The following is a 14869-nucleotide window of genomic DNA, read 5'->3' on the forward strand; positions in this document are numbered from 1 at the left end:
TTAAGAGTCTTAGTAGAAGTGACCCTGAGGTGCAGAGAGGAACGGGCTACACACTTCATGTCCAGCCCCTTTCCCTCGACACCATAAACTCACTGAGAAAAAATTTAAGGCTGTAAGCTATTATATCAGAAGGAACACCCAGAACTCAACTGTTAGACACTGAAAAACGAGACGGTCTTAGCTCCCAGACCGGCCTGGACTCCCCGCAGCGGGGGCTAGCTTTGGAGTTAGCCTGAGTGCTTGGCATTGTGGGTGCTCAGAACTGGGGAGACGGCTAAGCAGCTCAGCCTGCTCTTGCAGAAGACTGAGGTTCCGTTCCCAGCCCCCACATGCAGGCTCATGGCTGACTGTAGCACCCATTCCAGGGACCCAGCGCCCTCTTCTGGTCGTTTTAGGCACTGCATGTGTGCAGAGAGCAGGCATTCATGCTGGCAAAAGACCCACACATAAAATAAAAAAAATAGATCAATCTTTTAAAACAAAAATCACTCATACACATTAGTAAATCATTAAAAAAAATTATGGTGTGTGCTAGTGCTGCTGTACCTGGCTTAATTTAATTTTTCAAAATTTTTATAATTTTACTTATCTGTGCATGTGTACAGGACCCAGAAGACATCTTTTTTGTTTTGAGACAGGACAGGTCTCTCTATCTGTAGTACTGGCTGGCCTTGAGCTTAGAGATCGCCTGCCCCACCTCCTGAGTGCTGGGATTAAGGGCGTGCTACACTACACTGGCTCCCCAGAGAATGTCTTTGTGGAGTCACTTCTCCTCCGTCCTCCTGTGGGTTCTGGGGGTAGAACTAAAGTGTGGCCAGCACTTTCATCTACTGCAGTCTCACTGGCCCCAGGCACACTTTTTACTATTGGGGTACAACAGGCAAGATGCTGGTTTTCCCCAAGGCCTCAAGCAATTAAGCATTCAAAGACAAACATCCAAAGGCTTTATCAGCTACAACAAGACTGAGGAGGTCAAAGCTTTCCCACCATGCCCATGTCCAGGGCCTGAGGCCATATTCACACACTGAAGAGCAGACGTGTATCGGTAGCCATGAGGAAATCTTCCAGAGCTCAGTCTCTCACTGTCGCCCAGCTGACAAGCACAAGCTGTGGGCTCCATCCGTAGTCCTGCATAAAGCAAGCAGGACACACACCTGTGACTCTAGTACTCGGCAGGCAGAGCTGGGAGGGAGGTCAGGAGTTCAATGTCAGCCTGGGCTACAAGAGACCCTATTCTCACAGAAGAAAAACAGAGCATGTTCTAGCAAAGGCTAAGGCACTTCTCCCACAAGTGGAAAGCTGGAACATCAGTGTCTCGGCGACAAGGATTCTCCTAATTCCATTAGTGAAGGGCGTCTCAAGTCAGCTGGCCACCGGAGCCATGGTCTTCTGACACAGCCTGGCCAGGAGCCCGGCCATCTGCAGCAGGGAGTTCACTCCTTCGGCCACTTTCATGTGGGTGTATCCAATCTCCTGAAAGACAAGCCGAGAGCACCGAGGTAAGGGCACAGGCTGCCCCTTCCCAGCTAACTAGTGGCTGGTTCAAAACAGATAAAAGGACCTCAAATGCAGCATGATAACAGGCCGGATCTACTTCTTTCACTCAAGTTGTAAGGGTGTTCCAAGCTTGAGGGGCAAACCTGGAGCTTCCAGCACGAAGCTACAGGCCCAGCCTGCTAAGGTCTCACAGAGCCCAGGCTGGTTTCAAACTCCCTACATAGCTGAGGGGTAGCCTTGGGCTTCTGATTCTCCGGCCTCCACCTCCACAGTGCTGAGCTGGGCAAAGGACGCCCAGTCACGGTTACTGTGGAATACAGTCTCACCGTGCAGCACTAAAGGTGCACACCATGCCTAGCAGCGCCCGTCTTATGCAGCACTGCAGATTGATCGACCCCAGGGCTCTGCACATTCGAGGTGGGCACTCTCCCAACTAGGCCAGCCGCAGTCCAATTCTTAAACAGTTCAGTGTAACTTGCCCAAGTCGGTGGTCTAGCGCCTGGGAACCCACTGAGTGGCACAAGATCTTGGCTGGGAGGCGTGGGGGCCCATGTATGGCCAAGCACTGTGACCTTAGCCACAGAAACCCCAACGCCCTTCCTGGAGAACAAGTGATGGTGACAGTCACACAGAATACTGCTCAGTGGTAAGGGCCAGGGTACATGTCCCAGCAGATCTGGAAGGCGCTATGCAGTGAGGAAGCCACCCCAAGGCAGGTTGGTGGCACCTGCCCTTAAGCCCAGCTTAGGGCATTCTATGAGACCCCAACTATAAGAACACCACCGCCACAAAGCAAGAAGCCACCCGATTCAAAAGGTATTCCGGAGCTCTGACTAACCTTGATGAACTCCAGTTTCAAGTATTCAGCCATTGGGAAGGTTTTACACACACGGAAAATATTGCCGATGACATCTTCTGGCGAGTAGCCCAGGTGCCACAGGTGAGCAAGAATCTAGAAGAAGACCCAGCAGGCTCTAAACACCGTGAGCTTCCCAGACGGGGAGACAGAATCGCACCTGTGGTGGTCTTAGCCTGTCACCCCATGGCTAACAGTTAGGCTCAGATGACCCATGAGGCTTTGAGGATCACCTGAACCTTACAGTGGGCCCCATGGATGCCTTGGGTCACCCAGCCCTCTGATCTCAACAGGTAATTTAGATCGCTTTCCGCTGACTACAGGCAAGATGGTCTGATGTCTCACTTAGATCAGGACTCTATCCAGAGCCTTCCAGGTGGAATCCACCCCTCACCAGCTTGCTCTCCCCGCTCGGTCAGAAAGAGGCCCGTGCATGGTGGGACCAGACAACCAAAGCAGGGCAGTATTTCATTAGTCCCTCACCTTCTGCTCACTTTCCCTAGCCTGGGGCTGTGTCTAGACATTGTCTTGGGACCTTGGAATGGATTCTAGTAGTGCTAGGGTTAGACAGGGATAGAGGGATAGCATCAGGGATTAGGGTTAGCTGTGTTCCTCCTTCAGTAACCAGGCTCTGGCTTAACCTCAGTCTCCCTGCCTGGTACTCCAGTTTCTCATTAAGTCCAACCCTGCCTGACTCTGGTCAGTTTCCCTATCTGACTGGGAGCGGGACATTTGGGATAAGTGAAAGGGTCTCCAATCATGTCCCTGCCACCTATAGATTTGAAGTCATCCATACTCACTGGCATCTGCTCAGAGAACCAGGCCCTTCAGCCACACTAAATCCTTCCTGATCCCTCCTCTTCCAGGTAGCAGATGGATGACTGCTAGGATCCTGGTTGGCCCTCAACATGATTCTCAGGAAGACAGAGCAGGATGTGCCATGTTCCCCTACCCAGGACAATGTGGCATCACTGGAGGTGTTGGCTGCTCTTTCTGTGTCACAGGCTGAGAATCCTCTTGTGGAGGGTGTGACTCCAGTGGGTCATGATGCTGCCTACAGGTCTACTGCCTTCAGTGTGGTCTGGGGCAAGGAATCAGCCTCTATGAATCAGTTTCACGGTTGAGGGTGAACTATCACTTGGTGCCCTGCTGTGGCGCTGTTCTGGGAGGCTGTGCATTTAGGAGGTGGAGCTAGGCAGCAGGCACAAGCTTCCTGATCCATCAAGATGAGAGGCAGCAAGCTCATGGGGGCTGGAGAGATGGCTCAGTGGTTAAGATCATTGGCTGCTCTTTTGGGACTCCGGTTTAATTCCTAGCACCCATGGGACAGCTCACAATTGTAACTCCGGTCTTGGGGACCAGATGACCTCTTCTGGACTACAAGGGTACTGGACACACATGTGGTGAGCAGACTACATGAAGGCAAAATAGTCATGCATATTAAAAAAACTAAAGCCACACCCCACCACCCTGGGCTCTTCATGCTTTCCTGCCAGGCTGGGCAGCCCTTTTTCCAACTGAGTCCGTCCGGTTAAGCCGGCCTGTGGAGTTGCTTCTGCCTGGTTCTGGCTGGCAGATGAGCAAAGCAAAGCTCCTCGAAGCTCAGAGTAGTCTGTTAAGGGGAGTGACACAGAGTCCCGGAGCCACCATGGGCCCCTCCACGTGGCTGAAGAGACACAAGTTACCGTGGAGATGGGGGGAAGGAGGAGGAGACTCACCTTATAGGCCTCATCAATGTTGGCGTCCACACAGTGCTGGATCATCTCCTTCACCAGCAGGGGGTGGGGCTCGTCACAGACCTGAAGGAGACACAACATCGAGGCCCCAGACTAGTTTTCACCTGGAATGGGAATTGGGAACACCCTTCTCACTATCAAAGACATCCCCAAAAAGACAGCTCCCAACACAGTTAAACTCCTGATATCCAAAGTGAACGAACCACAAAGCATCCCAGAAAAGATTCTGCTTGGGTGGCATTAAAGGCATTGTGTTGGGCATGATGGCACACACCTATAACCCCAAAACTTAGAACTCAAATTCAAGGCCAGTCTGGGCCACATATAGGGACCCAACTCTAAATAAGTGAATGAGCTGGGGACGGTGGCACACGCTTGTGATTCCAGCACGAGGGAAACAGAGGCAGTAGGATCAGAAGTTCGAGGCCAGCCTGAGGACAGAGTTTGGGCTGCAGACACTGGCTCAAAAAGAAAAGAAAGAACCAGGGACTAAGCCACTACCTAAAGACTATACATGGACTGACCCTGGACTCTGACCTCATAGGTAGCAATGAATATCCTAGTAAGAGCACCAGTGGAAGGGGAAGCCCTCAGTCCTGCTAAGACTGAACCCCCAGTGAACTAGACTGTTGGGGGGAGGGGGACAATGGGGGGAGGGTCGGGAGGGGAACACCGATAAGAAAGGGGAGGGGGGAGGGGGATGTTTGCCCGGAAACTGGGAAAGGGAATAACACTCGAAATGTATATAAGAAATACTCAAGTTAATAATAAAAAAAAAAAAAAAAAGAAAAAAGAAAAAGAAAAAGAAAAAGAAAAAAAAAAAAAGAAAAGAAAGAAAAGAAAAAATGTTGGAGAGATGGCTCAGGGAGGACAAGCGACTTTAGACAAGCCATCAGAGCCCAGCCCACAACAGGTAAGGGGAGGTAAGGGATCAGGTAACACACTGGCTAGCCTGGATCATCCACCCATCTTCACTGCCTGCACGTGGAGCCTTCCCAGGTCTCCTGAGTATAAGAGACAAAGCTGGGGTTGGGGATTTAGCTCAGTGGTAGAGTGCTTGCCTAGCAAGCGCAAGGCCCTGGGTTCGGTCCCCAGCTCCGAAAAAAAGAAAAGAAAAACAAAACAAAACAAACAAACTAACAAACAAACAAAAAAAAAACAGAAGAGACAAAGCTGGGGTGGAAACAACCAAGGCAAGGACCCAACTCTGCCAGGAGCCCATGTCACCCAACCATGAGTGCCTGGCACCTTCCTTTGGGCACAAGACAGTGCCTCACAGTCCTCTTGAATGCTCTTATTACACGGATGCCTAGTTTACGCGGTGCTGGGTGTGGAAGCAGGCGAGCACTCTACTAAATCAGATACGCGTGTCCAGGCCTTTCCTCCCCCTTCCGTCTTTCTGAGACAGGTCTTACTCTGTAGATGCTGGAACCACAGGTATGGATTTCCATGCCTAGCCCTACATCCACATCCAAGGGTGTGCAGGTTCATTCTGTTGCAGGCTAGCCCTCTCCCAGCCCTGGTACCTTGAATACATTCTCGCTGTTGATATAGCCAAATCCTGAGAAGGTGGACTGCAAGTTGTTCAGAGCCTGCAAGGAGACAAGGGATATACCAAGGGCGACTATGATGTCTTTCCCTGTCCTGCCTCTCATAGGAGACCTGACACCCGCCCCTCAGCAGCTCACCCCCTGCAGGGTGCTGAGCCCTCAATCTTCATTTTAGCCAGACTTGGCACAACACTCGTTCCCAAACGTCAACTTTTAAGAGCAATGTGCTAACTTGTCTCATGTCAGCTTGCGACACAAACTAGAGTCATCTGAAAGGAGGGAACTTCAGTATGGAAAATGCCTCCATAAGATGCAGCTACAGGGCAATTTCCTAATTAGTGACTGACGGGTGGAGGGCAGCCCATTGTGGGTGGGGCCATCCTGGGTGGAGGTCCTGGGTGCTAGAAGAAAGCAGGCTGAACAAGCCAGTAAGCAGCACCCCTCTGTGGCCTCTGCATCAGCTCCTGCCTCCAGGTTCCTGCCCTGTGTGAGTTCCTGCCCTGACTTCCTTTGGTGATGAACAGCAGTGTGGGAATGTAAGCTGAATTAACCCTTTCCTCCCCGGCTTGCTTTCTGGTCATGGAGTTTCATCGCAGCAATAGAAATCCTAACTGAGACAGAGCGGCGGCGGTCAACACCAACCTGGCGCATGTCTCCCTGGGCTGTGAAAATGATGGCTTCCAGGCCGTCATCTGTGTATGGCACTTTTTCCTTCTCGATGACATTCATGAGCCTGCTGAGGACCTGTGCATCGGTGAGCTTGGTGTAGCGGAGCACCGCACAGCGGGACTGGATGGGCTCTGGACAGAGATGGCAGAGTGAGGGCTTCCTGGCAAGGCTAGCTGCCTGTCAGAACGCAGCTGAGCCTAGCGTCAGACTCTCAGATAAGAAGCAAAGAGGCTGGGTTTCCAGTCTTCCGAGTCCTGCTCCCTGCTCTGCAGGGTCCTCTTCTGGGTGTGTGCGGATGTGTGTGTTCCCATTCCCCAGTAAATACCTGCCTTTAACTGCTTCAAAGAAGCAGGTCAGGTCCTGCTTCTGGAGGGAACGTAGGCCTCAGCACATGCACATACACACAAGAAATTAGGACCTGCGGAATCACTGGAACCACAGTGTGGAATAGGTGGGCTCTTCAGGGAAGATCACAGTCAGGCTAGGAGAGAATAGAACTCCAGCAAATTCTTTAAAGTTCCACAAGGGAACAAGGCAAGAAGGTGCCATTTTGGAATCCCAACACTTGGGATTACATAGCGAGGTAGAGACAGAAGCATGAGTTCAAGGTCAGCCTCAGGTACAAGATCAGTTCAAGGCCAACCTGTGCTGCTTGAGACTCTGACTCAAACACCACCAACATCACCAAAGTAAAAGGATGGGGTGGGGGCGGGGAGCTAGCCAGACTGACAGACAACCTGAGTGCAAGTGTGAGACCCACATAGATGACAACTGACTTCCATTGGCCTCTGACATCTACAGGCAAGCACATGCTCTTATATACACTCATGAGCATGTGTACACACATGTGAATGTAATTTTTTGAATAAAAGGAGGGGCAAGTGGGACAGGATGGATGAGTCCTGCTAACAGTAAGCATTTCACCCCTCTAGGCAGCCGTGACCGGCGGGAAAGGCGTGTGGTAAACACGTGTGTGGGAAGAGCTGGAAGTTGGACAGAAAAGCCCCCAGTGCTGGGTGTCAGCAGCACAGGAATGAGAGGGGTAACACACAACATGGTGGCCCAGGGTGTGTGTAGTATATGGCAAGAGGATATGACACCCGCCTGACAGACAGGCCAGTGCACGCGCAGCAGCTGGGCGACAGGCCAGAGGTACCACAGGAAGACACTTCAGTGAGGCAGAGGTCTGGCCATGCCAGCAGCAACAAAGCCCAACGCAGAGTCAATGCCAAGGATCCCAGCACACAAAACTCCTAGAGAATGTTCAAGACAGGCTGTGTGGCACGGGCCTGTCCTCCAACTACACAGGATGCTGAGGCAGGAGGACTGTAGGTTCAAGGCATTCCTGGGCTATAGGGTGAATGCAACACCAGCCTGGGCAATTTAGGAAGACCCGGTCTCAAAATAAAAGTGCATAGGGAACAGGCAGTAGGGTGCATGTCTAAAACCTCTGGGTTGCACCTGCAGTACCATAAAAAATAAAAATAGGGCCAGCAAGGTAGCCTGGCACCTGCCAAACCCGACAGCCCACGTTAAGTTCCTGGTAGGAGATTAACAGAATCCTTAAAGTTGTCCTGACCTCCACACACAATGTAACAGGCACACACACACACACACACACACACACACACACACACACGCAAAACACACACATAGATACACACACACACACACACACAAAACCGCACACAGTGAAGACCCCCCGACTCCGATCCCCGTATCAAGTGGCTCACAACTGCCTGGAACCCTAATTTCAGGGCACATACTCCAGACAGACAGACACAATCAAAACCAGAACCAAATGAAAAAGCAAACACATGGAGAGGGAGCCTTGCTGGGCGCCGTTGCCCAGGACGCCCACTCACCTATGATTTTGTCTGAAGCATTACAAGCCAGAGCGAAGCGAGTCGTTTTGGAGTAGATTTCCATGGTTCTCCTGAGGGCCTGCTGGGCACCATCCGTCATGCTGAGGCGAGCATAAGGGGGAGGTTGGTGCCAGGTCTGGGGGCATGATGGCCCCATCATCCCTGCTGTTCTGGGATGGAGGCCAGACTGGTCGACTTGGGGAACCCCATCTCCAGCCCATACCTGTCTGCCTCATCCAGAATGATGATCTTGTGTCGGCCCTTGGGAAGGGTGACTTTCTGCTGGGCGAACATTTTGATTTTATTCCTTACCACATCGATGCCCCTGAAACAGGAGAGTGCATGTGTCACAAACTGAGGGACTTTTTATTATCATGATGGAGGGGCCCTTGTGTGTGTGTGTGTGTGTTGGGGGGGTTGGTTGGGTGGTTGGGAGGGATCAGAGACAACTTTCAAGACCCTTCCACTCTTGAGTACTATGGGCTGAACCATATGTGCTCTCAGGTTTGCACAGTGAGGGTGTTTACCCACCGAGTGGCCCAATTTACTAGTTAATGTCTTTGTGGACGCTCGGCAGGTGCAGGGGGAGCCTGTAGAGGCCAGAAGGAGGCGCCTGGAGCTGGAGCTCCAAGCAGTTGCGAGCTGGTGCAAGGTGATGGGGCGGGAAGGGAATTCTGCATCTCTACAAGAGCACCATGTTCATAAATCCTCCTGATGGCCCTGAGTGACTGACTTCAGGACCTTATTTTAACTTGGGAACATAAATGAACAGTCAAATACACAGACCAGGAGGTGGGCTATGGCTGCCGGGGCTGCAGAAGGGAAATGGGGAGCACTTGAGGGCAGCTTCAGTTTTGCAAGGTCAGAAAGCCGTTGCACAGTAACACAAACTTATTAACATGACTGGAGTGAACGCTTAAAAGTGGTTTCAGGGCCGGTGAGATGGCACTGTGGGTAAAGGCGCCTGCCAGCAGACCAAGTCAGACTGACAACCCCCAGAGTTCAATCCCCAGAACCTGCATAAAGGTAGAAGAAAACTGATTCCACGAGATTGTGCTCTGACCTTCACACACGTACCACAGCACGAATGCACGCACGCACGCACGCACGCACGAATGCACGCACGCACGCACGCACCACATCAGTGTCGGGGAGATGGTTCAGTGAGTAGAGGCACGTGCTGCTGACCTCCACAACCTGAGTGTAACCCTCAGGACTCACAGTGGAAGGAGAGAAGCGACTCCCATCAGTTGTTCTCTGAGCTCTACATGCACGTGCCCCTCCCCCGATAAGCAAGCAGCAGCACAAACACATTTTAAGGAGAGAGTATTTGAACATTTTCATCAAAACAATGAAGCCTGCAGGTACTCCTCAGATAGCCAGACACGCACGACAGTGATCCCTGTTAAATGTGGGGCGGACGAAGCAAGTGCTCCCACTGTACCTGTCGTTGGACGCATTGAGTTCCAGAACTGCATCCTTCAGGGCCGGGCCCAGCAGCGCTCTCGCCAAGCAGAGGATGCTGGTTGTCTTGCCAGTTCCTGGAGGGCCCTGTGGGTAAGAGCTCCCCTAAGTGCTTTAGGCAAGAAGGACCCAAGGACTGGTGAGAGAGCTCGGCAGTTAAGAACACCCACTCACTGGCTGCTTGTGTGGAGGACGTGGGTTCCATTCCCAGGGCCCAAAACTGACTGGCACTTCAGTTCCAGGGGCTCCACCACCATCTCAGGGTACCGGGCATGCACACGGCACACAAAAGGATGCAGGCAAAATACCCACACACATAAAAATTAACTAAAAATGGAGTCCCACGCAGGTCCTGCTGCTCCCGCAACTCCCCACTCTTGGCGCTTGCTCCCCTGATTCCCTCACAACCCAGGCAGGGACCTGTGGGCTCTCCTGACAGGGAATGGACATGGGCTACAAGATGCCTTCAGGGAAGGTCCTGAGTACTCACAGCGATGATGATATTGGGTACATTGCCTTCTCTTGCAAAGACCTGTGTAAAAGAGATTCATTAAGTTAGGCGTAGTGGGGGTTGGGGATTTAGCTCAGTGGTAGAGCGCTTGCCTAGGAAGCGCAAGGCCCTGGGTTCGGTCCCCAGCTCCGAAAAAAAGAACCAAAAAAAAAAGTTAGGCGTAGTGGTGCCTGCCTCTAGTCTCAGCACCAGGGAGGTTGAGGCATGAGGATCAGGGACTCAAGGCCAGTTTAGGCTACAAACCAAAATCCTATCTCAAAAACAAATAAATAGCTGGGGTGTAGTGGCACACACCCTTAATCCCAGCACTTGGGAAGCAGAGGCAGGCAGAGCTTTCTGAGTTAGAAGCCAGCCTGGTCTACACAGAAAGTTCTGGGCCAGCCAGGACTACCTAGTGACATCCTGTCTCAAAAAACAAGAACAACAAAACAACCAAAAAGTAAAACTCCTCAAAACAAATAAACAAACAAAAAGAGATGGCTTAGCAAATAAAGGCACTTGCGAAGGCTAACAAGTTGAGTTCTACTGAGGTAAGAAGACTCGCCCTAAATGTGGGTGGCACCCAATGAAACGGAGCTGAGCACCGCATCCATCTGTCTCTGCTGTGTGACCAATGTCTCACACTCCTGTTGCCATGTCTTCCCCACCATGACGGACTGTTTCCCTCAGACTGTGAGCCAAGGCCAAATCAACCCTTCTTCGCTTAAGTTCTGTTCATCAGGTCTATGTCATTCCCGAGAGGAAGAGTTAAAGTAACCTCTCCTTCACCATCTCGGCAACCTTTCTCCAATCCCCACTAGCTTACTGGATCCATGATGTGATGTCAGGGGTGTGTGTGTGTGTGTGTGTGTGTGTGTGTGTGTGTGTTTTCCCGGCACCTTTACCTCCAGCCTGCTCACAGTGTCTTCGTTTCCCACTATTTCATTGAGCTTCACTGGTCTGTATTTTTCAACCCTGTTGAGGAAAAAGCAAATATTGACATGGTTATCCTACAGTACACAGAAGAAAGGGCAGGAAAGGACAACCCAAACTCTGGCAGGGCGGGGCTGTGGGTAATGCCAACACACAGAGGCAGAGTCGGGAGGACTCTGGGTTCCAGGCCAGCCTCTGTCACGTACATAAACTACTTCAAGAAGAAATAAGAAACCAGCAAGAGTGCACATAAAGTCACTCTCAGCAAAGCTAGTCAGCCTTATTTCAATCTCCAGAACCAAGATGGCCCAGGAAGAGAACCGATGTCCTCCACATGCTGTGGGACTTGGACGTATGGCGCGCGCACACTCACAAAATGAATAGATAATCATGTCCTGGAGCGATGGCTCAGAGGCGGAAAGCACTGGCTGCTGTTTCGGAGGACTTAGGTTCAATTCCTTCCCTGCACCTACACGGAAGCTCACAACTGCCCGTGACTCCAGTTCCACAGACTGAGGTCCTCACACAGACACACATGCAGGCAAACCACCAATGCACATAAAAATAAATAAATAAATATAAGTAGTCACGCCAGGCGGGGTGGCAATCCCAGGTATCTTGGGGGTGGAGACAGGAGGTTCAGAAATATATAACAAGTACAAGGCCAGTCTAGGCTAAATGAGACACTTTCGATAAGTTTAAAAGACAAAAATAATAGCTAGAGAGATGACTCAGTGGTTAAGAGTGTTTGCTGCGGGGGCTGGGGATTTAGCTCAGCGGTAGAGCGCTTGCCTAGCGAGCACAAGGCCCTGGGTTCAGTCCCCAGCTCCGAAAAAAAGAAAAAAGAAGAAAAGAAAAAAGAAAAAAAAAAAAAAAAAAGAGTGTTTGCTGCTACAGAACACCCAGGTTGGACTTCTAGCATCCACACGGTGAGTCACAACCTCCTGGAACTCTTAACTCCAAGGGATCCAATGCCCTCTTCTGGCCTCTTCATGTCTGCCCGCATACATTGTCCCATATAGACACACAGACAAAGAAAGCGCTCACACACTTAAAGAGAACCTTAAACAGACAAAAACCAACCAACCAACAGCTAACCCAAAACCACGAAAGGAGCCAGCAAGACGGGTCAATGGATCAAAGTGCTTGCTGATAGGCCTGACCACCTGGGTTTGATCCCTGGGACCCACACGGTAGAACGGTAGAATACTAGAGGTCTTCCCCCCAGTAAAGAAGTGTGAAAAGAAAGGCTTAACTGAGAAAAGATAACAGCAGAACTTTTGTATGACCTGGCTCCTCCTGTCCACTCCACAGAGCAGAGGGAACCAGCGTAAGCTGTGGTTTCTGGCTCGCCAGCCCTGGTGCACACTTGACAACCATCTGCAGGGGCTGGCAGGTGGGCAGCGATGGACCCAGGTGCACCCCTTTATTATACCAAATGAGGAGACTATCTTCAGGGAGTCTGTGGTGACAGGCCAGATGTGCTATTGCTCCAGGTGGCCTACTCCCCTCCCTCTCTAGCAGCAGTCGGTGGTCTGGGACTATGACCGGGAAGCCTGGGTCTTAGGGAAAATAACTCTTGGTCACTTCATTAAAATACTGTTCCCTTGAGGCAGGAGAGAGCCCAGTGCTTGAGAGCACAAATTTAAAACATCTATGCCTATTTAGAATCTAGTTATTCATAGACAGGGTCTCGTGTAGCCCAGGCTAGCCTAATACTCACTATGTTGCAAAGGATGACCTTGAATTCCAATTATTCAGCCCCTAGCTCTCCAGTTCCAAGATCATAGGCATGTATCGCTAGGCCCAGACCACGAGGGGCTGGGGATGGAAATGTGGGTCTCCATTTGACAGTAAGCACCCTATCAACTGGATCAATCTCCTGATGGCCTGGAACTCATGATCTGTCTAGCTCAACCTTCTGACCACTAAGTTCTGCTTTTTAAATAAACAGTCAATGTTGAAAGCCAAAAGGACGTTTTTCTAGCTCTGCGTACGGATGTAGATTAACCATGATCTGACCATCAGTTTCCTTTGCTCTTTTTTTTTTTCATTGTTTTCTTTCCTTTCTCTCTCTCCAGTTTCACACAGTCCTTGCCAGACTGGAACTCCTGATCCTCGAACTCAAGAGATCCACCATCTCCAGCCTCCTGAATGCTTTATGTTTTAAGTATATATCCATACACGTTTATTATTTGTGGAGATCAGAGAACAACTTTGGGAATCAGTTCTCTCCTTCCAAAATGTAGAATCCAGGGACTAAACTCAGTTTTTCAAGTACTCTAATCGCTGGTCTCAAACTCACTATGCCGCTAATGATGACCTAACAGGTGCCTGGTGGCTCACACCTGCCATTCCAGCACTTGGGAAGCTGAGGCAGGAAGACTGCAGAAGGTTCAAAGCCAGCTTGGGCTGCACAGTGAAACCCAGGGCTGTGAATGGGCCTCAGTCGGTAGAGTGCTAGCTTAGCACGCACGAGGCTCTGTGTTCCATCCCCGGCACTGCTTTACGGAAATAATGCATGCCTGTCGCCCCAGGATCAACGTTTAAAGTCGTCCTTTGCTATGTAGTGAGTTCAAGTCCAGCCTGGGTTACATAAGGCACGGTCTCAAAAAAAAAAAATAAAGAAAAACAAAAACCTAGCAGATTTTCCAAGAAGAAAAAGGAAAATCTGCGTTCCTGGGGACCTGAACCTTCTGGGGTGGTTCTGGGGGACTTCTGCACCTTCGGTGTGCCCCCCTAGACCCAGGCCGAAGCCGGGTTCCTGGAGTTACTGAGCCCGCCCTCACTTGCCATCCCTCTACGCGAGCGTTACTATGGCTGCAGGCTCACCACGGCAGCTCGTAGTGGCCGGTGGTCTTGCTGGGGACAGGCGAGGGCTCCTGCGTCCCACTCTCAGCCGAGCCACTGCCGCTCTCCTGAACCTCCATTCCGGTGCCTGCTCTTCCCGCCACCCGAAGCTCCGCCCCATGACGCTTCCACGGAAGTCTGGACCCAGGTTTCCGGGCAACGCTGAGAGCAAGCGGAAGTGCGTGTTTGGGGAGGCGGTCTCTTCCTGCGCTTGCGCAGAGAGCACAGCGTAGCCATCCCCTGGCCGCTAGAGGTCGCGGTGGCCACAGAGCTCGCGTTTGAGAGGCGGGGGAAGAGAGACATTTTATTGTATCTTATTTAATTGTACTCTATTTCATTTCGTTTTGTTTTCTTTTTACTTCCTTAGGTTTTGTTTCGTTTTGTTTTTTGTTTTTTGTTTTTTTGTTTTTTTGTTTTTTTTAGAAACAGTGTTTCTCTATGTAGCCCTTGGTTGCCCTGGAATTTGTAGACCAGGTCTGGAGAGAGGCTCCCTGGTTGAGAGCCCATACCGTTCCTGTCCAGAACCTGAGTTTGGTTTGCAGCACCCACATCAAGCCTCTCACAGACCTTTGTAATTCTAGCTCCAGCGGATCCAACACCCTCTTCTGGACTCTGAGAACATCTGCACTCACGTGCCCATACCAACACAGATACACATGAATACACATAATTAAATTACTTGTTTTTTTGAGACGGGGTTTCCTGTGTAGCCCTGCCTGTCCTGGAACTCACTCTGTAGACGAGGCTGGTCTCGAGCTCAGACATCTGCCTGCCTCTGCCTCTTGTGTGCTGGGATCGAAGGTGTGCATCACCACTGTCTGACTAAAATAAGTATTTTTTTTTTAAAGAGATTACTTTCTAGGTCCAGGCTTGTCTTTAATTCCAGCACTTGGGAGCAGAGGCACGTGGATCTTTGTAAGTTCAAGGCCAGCCAGAACTACATAGTGAGAGCTTCTCAC

The 14869-nt window shown here is 50.9% G+C and overlaps 1 protein-coding gene across 2 annotated transcripts; it reads right to left on the bottom strand.

Moving 5' to 3' along the window:
* Nucleotides 1–921: 921 nt before the first annotated feature.
* On the bottom strand, nucleotides 922–14051 carry Rfc2 (replication factor C subunit 2). Of its 2 annotated transcripts, NM_053786.1 has the most exons (11): nucleotides 13893–14027; nucleotides 11033–11102; nucleotides 10128–10169; nucleotides 9618–9724; nucleotides 8397–8498; nucleotides 8174–8274; nucleotides 6282–6439; nucleotides 5616–5681; nucleotides 4072–4152; nucleotides 2336–2449; nucleotides 922–1473 (listed from the first exon to the last, which is right to left on the bottom strand). In NM_053786.1, exons 1-11 carry the CDS (start codon nucleotides 13988–13990, stop codon nucleotides 1363–1365), a joined length of 1050 nt encoding a protein of 349 aa, NP_446238.1. In that variant the 5' UTR covers nucleotides 13991–14027; the 3' UTR covers nucleotides 922–1362. The 2 variants fall into 2 exon arrangements, 1 of the variants encoding a protein (NP_446238.1); XR_005491587.2 differs by lacking the exon at nucleotides 922–1473 and having other exon boundaries at nucleotides 4072–4193; nucleotides 13893–14051.
* Nucleotides 14052–14869: the final 818 nt, after the last annotated feature.

This window comes from Rattus norvegicus, chromosome 12 (assembly GCF_036323735.1).
Source record: "Rattus norvegicus strain BN/NHsdMcwi chromosome 12, GRCr8, whole genome shotgun sequence".
Taxonomy (NCBI): Eukaryota; Metazoa; Chordata; class Mammalia; order Rodentia; family Muridae; genus Rattus; species Rattus norvegicus.

Bases quoted from the DNA above. Each gene is read 5' to 3' on its own strand.
- Rfc2 (NM_053786.1), bottom strand. From the start codon at position 13,990: ATGGAGGTTCAGGAGAGCGGCAGTGGCTCGGCTGAGAGTGGGACGCAG. The intron at 6,440-8,173 runs GTGAGTGGGCGT...ATCTCTGTCCAG, and splicing joins TGCTTCAGACAAAATCATAG to AGCCCATCCAGTCCCGCTGT. The intron at 2,450-4,071 runs GTGAGTCTCCTC...GTCTTCTTCTAG, and splicing joins ACATTGATGAGGCCTATAAG to ATTCTTGCTCACCTGTGGCA.